General features: G+C 35.2%; 1 protein-coding gene across 1 annotated transcript in view; it reads left to right on the top strand.

Moving 5' to 3' along the window:
• LOC136851092 (uncharacterized) overlaps window positions 1-8,457 on the top strand; it is an 18,369-nt gene extending 9,912 nt beyond the window's left edge. The window contains exon 2 of the mRNA XM_067125063.1: window positions 8,227-8,457. Coding sequence (XP_066981164.1) covers window positions 8,227-8,457 — 231 coding nt within the window. The remainder of the gene's footprint in view (window positions 1-8,226) is intronic.
• Window positions 8,458-9,131: the final 674 nt, after the last annotated feature.

The raw sequence follows: 9,131 nt of genomic DNA, 5'->3' as shown, positions 1-9,131 counted from the left end.
ATACATATTCACTCTGAAGACTTCGGGTCTTATAACGAACCATTGTCGTATACATCAGGCTCTTGGGTTTGTTGAGAATTTTATCATCTATTTTTTTTTTAGTTCAGGGGTGCTTATCCTTTCTCTCAACCCTCACGTATTGTTCGAGCTTGGGCATGCATGAATATTATATAAACCTTAAAAATAACCTTCAGCAAACAAAATGTATATAAATAAAGTTACAATCGTCAGCCATGTCAAGCAGGCAAAGGCGATGTCGCCTTCAGACTTCAGCACACAATTACAGGTAAACATTTGTTTACCTCGTGGCATTTACCTTTGCCGAAGGGGAAATGAGTTGCTTCAAGCTGCAGAAGTGCAACAACTGTCGTTTTAAAATGATAGTAGTGAAAGAAATTAGAACAAAATTATAATACTGGAATCTCACTGCCTTACTAACTTACATTCAGAACTGAACCTCACTGCCTTACTAACTTACATTCAGAATTGAACCTCACTGCCTTACTAACTTACACTCAGAATTAGTGTTTTCCTTCCCTCAATGAGACCTCACAAGTGACCCCAAGGCCCGCTCTGCGATAATTATCAAGCTGATTGCACCATGCAGGTCCTAACCTCAGTTCTACAGACAGATGCAATTACATCTCCCAGTCTAGAGAGTCATTTTCTTTCAAGTGCTAATTAGACGTAGTTCGTGATATTGAAAACACAGAGGCAGGTGAGAATTAGACTTATACTGAATAGTAGGTGAGAAACTTGCAGTTTCACCCACAGAATTTGCTGTAAAGAAATAACAAAGAATATACTTTTTTTCTTGGAAATGAGTTCTCATAGGAGATGTCTCACGTAATCTAAACAACGGTAATTTATTATTTATGAAATACATATTCGTCTGGGAGAAGTCAGAAAACAGGAACTAATGGAATACACAGAAATGCAACAGGGCGGAGCTGAGGTAATATAAACAGGATAATCCTATATATATATATATATATATATATATATATATATATTATATATATATATATATATATATATATATATATATATATATTACTACTCCGAGCTATACCATACCCTATTTTGAAAAACGGCATAATTTTGAATGAATATACATACATATAGCTGTGAATGAATATACATACACATAGCCGTTCCAATGAATAAATGAATAACTGAATAGCTGCCAAAACATCGCGAGTTATGAAATGAAAGCGTCCATACCTGAATCTCAGGCATTAAAACTCTAGGATATGGAAAGCCACGACACAATAGATAAGCCACAACCCAGGCTTTGAGAGCAATATAAATCAAAACAGCAAAACTCTTTAGTTTTTACATTATAACTATGGTGAAAAAGTTGCTGATTTCATCGTCTGAACAGCTCATGTAACAGTTTTTCTTTCTCTCTCTGAAAGAAGTCCTAAGCCTAACGGTTTCAAAAGGTCGAAATGCTTCCGCCATTATCTTTCAACACATTTGTGCTGTTCGATTCCGGGTTGGTTATCAAAATCATCTACCAGAACTCATTTCCTGTGAAAATGACTCAAATACCTGGTAGGCCTATAAAAAATACTGACACCATCTCAGAGTGGGCGTCACATAGGCCTACTAACCAGAAGCCGGACAAGTCTTCAAACAATATTATGTCGGAGCGAGTTTCGTGTTTGGTTAGTAAATATTCTGATGGACAGATGATGGACAGATAAAACGCTTTGGTAATATTTTCTCATTTGTTTTTGGCAGTTTGCTCTCCCAAATAGTGATGGCGAGATAAACAATGACACTTAAATGGTTTAGAGCATTTTATTGCGCCGTGAAAAACACCGGTTTGTTGAAAGAACATCGAATTGCTTATAGTTCCCTGTGATGTTCTGTTGTTTGTTTATACCATCTTGAGCAGGATAGAACAGAACTAGTCGCCCAGCTTGGCGAAAAAGAAATGCTGTCAAAAGTAGGGAAAGAGAGGAAGATGAGTGTGGCAGGAGAGCAATGAAAGGGGCATACCTACTTGCTCTTTATGGTTACTATTCAAATCTCGTGCTAATTTAGATACTTCTTCACAATCTAATCGAAAGATCATATCTAGATATGGGCATTAGACTGTATGGCACTACATTTAATAGCTGAAAGTACTAGACCTACTTATGACCGTTATGGATGATTCCTAAAGAACCAGTCCTAGATGGTGTTAATATTCTTGTGCAATGTCGTCTAAAAGCCAAGCGTTTCACTCTCATTGTTTGAAAAACCTTTTGCATTTATACATGCTTTGATAAATTTACTCGCACTTAAATGGTATGGGTGTGTCTCATCACCAACATGTAGACAAAATTCGAAAATTAACCTTTCACCGAGAGAGGTTACCTTTTCTTACCCCAAGCTCTTTCTGGCTGCATCCAAGAGTCATCCCGTCCCTCGGGCGGATCACAACAGATAACAAACGGGAATTATTTCGTAAAAAATTTACTACGGGGAAAGAGAGAGAGAGAGAGAGAGAGAGAGAGAGAGAGAGAGAGAGAGAGAGAGAGAGCGTTCACCTGGACGTGGGAAATGTCGGTGACCCCTTAATTATGTCCGGCTGACCTTCCCTTTTCTTCTTCGTCTCCTTCTTCTTCTTCTTCTTCTTCTTTCTCTTCTTATTGTTGAACTGTATAGCAACCATCTCTCTCTCTCTCTCTCTCTCTCTCTCTCTCTCTCTCTCTCTCTCTCTCTCTCTCTTCTTCTTCTTCTGTGTATTGATTCCTATCTCTTTTCTCGCTTCTTTTTTCCTCCCCTTTCTTTGTAGTTCTATCGTTTTTCCTTTCTTCTTTATTTTCTTCTGTCCATCTACCTGTCTCTTCTTCCCTTTTCGTTTCTCCTATTCATCAAATGTTGCTTATCTAAATAAAGATTAAAAAGCATAAAAAAGAAAAAAAATACTTTATTAAAATCTCTCTCTCTCTCTCTCTCTCTCTCTCTATATATATATATATATATATATATATATATATATATAGAGAGAGAGAGAGAAGAGAAAATATATATATATATATATATATATATATATATATATATATATATATATATATATATATATATATAGAGAGAGAGAGAGAGAGAGAGAGAGAGAGAGAGAGAGAGAGAGAAAAAAAAAAGTATTTTTTCTTTCTTATGTTTTTTAATCTTTGTTCGTGATACCTTCAAACATTTCTTTTTTAGAAATTAGCAATTTATCATCAGTTTCATTAACATTTTTGTCTTAACCATATAAATGCTGGAATAATAATAATAATAATAATAATAATAATAATAATAATAATAATAATAATAATAATAATAATAATAATAATTCGGTTATTCCCTGGTCCGGCCGACCTCCCCTCCTTTCTTCTCAATGTATTCTTCTTGCCATCCAATCTTCCTCTCCCTGAAGAACACTGCTCTGCCCAGGCCTTAATGGCTGTTGTCCAGTTTTTATCTTTTTTTTCTTTTCTTTTTTTTCAACATTCCATACTCTGGTTTTTTCCGGTTCATAATATACTACGGTTTATTCTACTTTTTTTTTCATGCTAGGATTTGTCACCTCTCTCTCTCTCTCTCTCTCTCTCTCTCTCTCTCTCTCTCTCTCTCTCTCTCTTTTATCTGAGCTATGCCTTTCCTGGTAATTTTGGTGGCATGCCCCTGGGCACTTCTGATTCTTTCCGATTTAAACGTGGAGAGCTCCGTGGCTACCGAGCCTCTTCCTTGGAAGCAATTGTTTAAAATTCCACAGATGTCAGTAGACCTATACACTCGTGCATACATACATGAATGCACACACACATACATACATAAATATAATATGTATAATTATTATATGTATATATACGAGCATATACGTACGTACATATATATATATATATATATATATATATATATATATATATATATATATATATATATATATATATATATATATATATATATATATATATATATATATATACACCGGGTATTTCGAAATTAGAGCCCCCTCCACAGAACAAATGGAAAGTTATGAAGTTTTCTGCTATAGCCTATCTCCAAGTACATTATTTTAAGTTTCTACTAAGCTATTTTTCATTTTACATTTCTTGTATTTTCAGACTGAGTGACGGAGTTAGATACAGCCATGGCTAACGACTCGGAGGAAATCAGATGGATTGACCGAATCCGAGCTATAACCTTCAGAGAGGTCAGGGATGCTGGCGCATCCTTCATTTCATGTTCCTGCATAGCTAAATACATTAAAATAGATGAATCCTTTGTTAAAAGAAACTGGAACAAATATCCATATGACTGTCATTGCGAAAAGAGTGAGAATCTTGGAAGGCCTGAAGTCTTTTCTCAGGAGTCAAATGACATCATAGCTGAGGCAGTGGGTAGAGCAAGAAAGTCTTTACGTAAATTGGCGCTTGAACTAGAAACAAAAAGGGGAAAGAAGAGAAGTTATAGTGCTGTATATCGTGAGTTGAAAAAATCTGGTATCAAGCCATTTCATGTTATCAGCAAGCCCAACATCACTCAGAAACAGAGAGAAGACCATGCATGGTTTTGTGGTTCATTTCTTAAAGGTTGGGATGAAGCTGACTTTCTCCAGGTTGCTGCATCAGATGAATTCTTCATTTACACAGTCAGGAAGCCAAATCATAAAAATGACATAATTTGGGCTGCAAAGTTGGATGATATCATCGATGACGTGCACTAACGCCAAGTTGTGAAATTTCCTGAATGTTTGGGAATTTTTCTCTGTTTCACAGCCAAACGGTTAATGTGGATCATCAAAGAAAAAGGACAGTCATGGAATGGCGAATACTTCAGAGAAACTGTGCTTACTGGTGGAGTATTTCCCTTCCTCAGAGATCCTGAAAATGTGTTATCTGTTGAAGAAGTCACATTTTTGCATGATAAGGCAACATGTTTCAAGGCTCTCCAGACACAGGAGCTGCTTTGAAACAGTGGTATTGAGTTCTTCTCGCCAAGTGAATTTCCAGGTATCTCCCCTGACCTTAATGTGTGTGAAAACACTGGTAGTATTTTAAACGATTGTGTTGAAACCCGCACAGTGAACTATGATGGTATACCAAGCCTCAACGACCTGCAAAGAGAGGTGACCGAAGTGCTCAGGGAAATGGAGTTTGAGTCTCAGTTTTTTGCAATTTGCTGAAATCATACCAGTCAAGAATGCAGGCTGTGGTACAGGCAGATGGAGGCCACACAAACTATTAAACACTCAGAGAGAAACATAAATAAATACCTGTTCTGAATTACTTTTGTTTTTGTCCATATCAATTTTAGTTTATGCTATATATTTCAGAGATTAAATTATTAGATATACTGATTGCTAGATACATAGATATATATCAAAATAAACTTCCAAGTCGTTGGGACGCAGAGATAATACCAGTAACTCATTAATAATATATTATCATTCTCTTCCGCAATGCGCTTCTCGTTTCACAGATGACAGATTCTGACATTCGTGAAAATCGTGCATTTCGGAAGAGAAACGGCTGGCGTCAAGGATTTTATATTTGCCATAAAATCTTGATTTCCAATCTTTTGTTTTGAGTGTCCAAAAGAATCGATAAATATTGAACAGAATCCTTGTAACGACGAATCTTTCATTATTTCCGGTTGATCTTCGTCATATGGTTTCAACATCCTCCATTTCAAATTTCCGAAGAGAATATAATAAAAAAAATCCTTACATTATTTACATAACTCTCCAATGACCTAACATTCTATCTTTTATAAAGTTTTCAGCTTAAAAGCAGTCAGAGAACGCACACACCTCCAACGACGTCACCAAACAGCATCCCGGATCCGTATACGAATCCGGATTCCCCTAAGAATGTAATGAAACATTTTTTGACCAACAGCCCACGCTTCTGTGAAAATTCAGTGAAATCCACGCATGACTGCTTGTGATTTCCTATGAACAGACAATCGAACAGTCACGTACAAATTCATTACGTATGATGAACTTCGCCTGCGGAAGTAAATAGAAGATAAAAAACGGACCTCACTAACATCCATGGATAATCTTTTGTGATATCGGAAAGACGAACTAACGAATAAGCGAATTAACAAGCAGAGAGTTAGACACATATACAGACAGACAGACAGACAGACAGACAGACAGACAGATATGCATGGCCAAATACAAAACCTCCGTCCAACTTCATATGCATTGGTTGATCAAGACCAAATTAAAAATGGCACGAAGATTCCACGAATCGCACCCTGATATCCCCTTTCAGAATAGCATCCCTACCAATATTCAATTTACGGACTCTTCAAAAATATCATCTTTTAACGGATAGTATGCCTTTACAGACCCTTCAACCAATCAATCATTCTCGAGGAGGGGGAAAAAATGGAAGACTTTGGACATCTGCTTATTATCATGAGTGGGTCCCCTTCCCTTGTTCCTTGCCTGCAGCTCAGTCATGTCGGGACGAAGACCTCTGAAAGCGATTTGCATTTACTTTGCTTTCATTTTTTTAAATCCTTTTTTTTTTCCTTCAGTTGATGGTTGGCACTTCAGTCATACAATTTAATTTTTTTGGTGTATTTGTATTTTATTGATGATTCGGTATTTGGTGGCTTAAAGATTATTATTATTATTATTATTATTATTATTATTATTATTATTATTATTATTATTATTATTATTATTATTATTGGAAAAGGAGATGAAAGGTACTCTATTTTTTTTTGGTTGCATTTGTATTTTATTTATGGTTCGGTATTTGGTGGCTTAAAGATTATTATTATTATTATTATTATTATTATTATTATTATTATTATTATTATTATTATTGGAAAATGAGATGAAAGGTACTCTGAAAGCCATTTGCATTTTCTTTGCTTTCATTTAAAAAAATTTTTTTTTTATCCTTTAGTTAACTGTTGACACCTCTGTAATACAATTTTCTTTAGTTGTTTTGCCTGTTTTGTAATTATGATTCGATATCTGTTGGCTTAAAGGTTATTATTATTATTATTATTATTATTATTATTATTATTATTATTATTATTATTATTATTATTATTATTATTATTATTATTGAAGAGGGAGATGAAGGTTAAAGAAGTAGAGATGACTGCATACAAGAACAAATAACAATAATTTTCTTTTTATATATAAAACTAATACATATAACATAGTTACAGTTCAAATCCAGTGTTTTTTTTTTTTTATCTTCCAAACGATCCTGAAAGTACAAAATTCGAAGCTTACTTTCTTAGAACTTCAGTCATTCATTTCATGATCTTAAAATCCAACGGCCAATATACCACTTCCCTAAGAGTGGGGAGTTTCAGACTAAACCAGATGACAGTTACTGGCACAGTCACTCAAGAATGAGCCTCTCGTGCAGAAAACTTCCAGTTTCAGTGCTACTTCAAACGCATAAGCAAAAGCTTGCTGAAGTCTATGGTAGACATCCATTGATATCTTCCCTCATACTTCTCTGGAGTCTACAGCTTCCTGTATCAGCTGCGATCCCTTCGACGGCTAGGTTAGGTTAGATTGGTAAGGTTAAGTTAGGTGGGTTAAGTTGGGTTAGCTTGATTAGGCTAGGTTAGGCCAGGGTGAGTTATGTTAGGCCAGGTTGTGTTAGGTTGCTTAAGTTAGAGTAGATTGGTTAGGTTCTCATAACAAAACTGTATACATAAACTTTGTTGTCTATTGAAATCGACCATTTTCGTTCTGATAAAATTCTGTTAAAATAAAGCTATATTTCTGTTTTTGAAACAAACAACATTTGTTCTGTTAAAATAAAAAAAAGTATATAATCGGTTGAAACCGCCATCTCGTTTCTTGAACTCAAAAACTTTCCTTACATCAAAATCGACACTATTCAGCTTGCCTGGGTCTTTTCCTCCACTGTCAATCTTCGGAATTTTCCGCCTGCTTCCTTTTTCCTTGATTTGTGTAATCAAATATCTTTCAAGGTGTAGGTCGAACGACAATTTCTTTCCGGGATTGACCCCACCTTTTATTTTTCTGTAAAATAAAACTGTTGTGCCGGCTTTGTCTGTCCGTCCGCACTTTTCTGTCCGCACTTTTTTCTGTCCGCACTTTTTCTGTCCACCCTCAGATCTTAAAAACTACTGAGGCTAGAGGGCCGCAAATTGGTATGTTGATCATCCACTCTCCAATCATCAAACTTATCAAATTGCAGCCCTCTAGCCTCAGTAGTTTTTATTTCATTTAAGGTTAAAGTTAGCCATAATCATGTCCCTGGCAACGATATAGGACAGGCGCATTTTTTATTTGTTTATTTTCTGCCTCCCGAAGCCCTAAATTTGTTAGGGTTGGGTTGTCAAACTTTGGCCCTGGTTTCCAAAGAAGAAGAAGAAGAAGAAGAAGAAGAAGAAGAAGAAGAAGAAGAAGAAGAAGAAGAAGAAGAAGTCAAAGGAGTGGCTCTGCGATTATTCAAATCCTAAATGACACCCCTTTAGGAAGATAGCAGTGGTTTGGTAGATTATGCAAATTCGCTATAACATTACAAACAAAGGTTGATAATCACGTATTTGACTGTGAATAATGTTTTAATGTATTTTAATATTTTTCATTCATAAATCTCTAAACATTTTTGAGAGGTTCAATATAACCTGAAATTTATTTTCTAAAGAGATAAATGCACAGGCGTGTATTGAAGTATATGGTAATTTTCTTTCTTGTTAAAACATTATTAGACGCTGTTTTTAGCAAATAATACAAAAAAATGCTTCAATTACCAGGAATAGTATTTATGTGGAGCCTTTGCTTTCATCAAAATAATAACAAACATAAATAAAATACTCTTATTCTGTGACTGTATTTATTAAACAAACCCACCAAAAATCTTCAGTAAGAACGAAGAAATATTCTTTTGTAGCCAATATCTTTTATCAAAATAAATAGTTACATAAAAACATAAAATGAGCAGGCAATTTTTTTTTTTTTTTTTTTGCGTTTTGGGTAAAATTGTCTAAGCCCTGTAGGACATAGTTGGAATGTTAATGAAGATTGAGAGAACCAGCAGAGGAAGGCAACGCTTCTCGTTCTTCTTCTTCTTCTAGATCTTTTTCTTCCTCCTGTGGTTGATCAAGATGCCAGGCTTAAGTACGTCTCCTTC

Source organism: Macrobrachium rosenbergii, chromosome 23 (genome assembly GCF_040412425.1).
Source record: "Macrobrachium rosenbergii isolate ZJJX-2024 chromosome 23, ASM4041242v1, whole genome shotgun sequence".
NCBI lineage: Eukaryota > Metazoa > Arthropoda > Malacostraca > Decapoda > Palaemonidae > Macrobrachium > Macrobrachium rosenbergii.
This window is presented reverse-complemented; position numbering and strand designations above follow the sequence as displayed.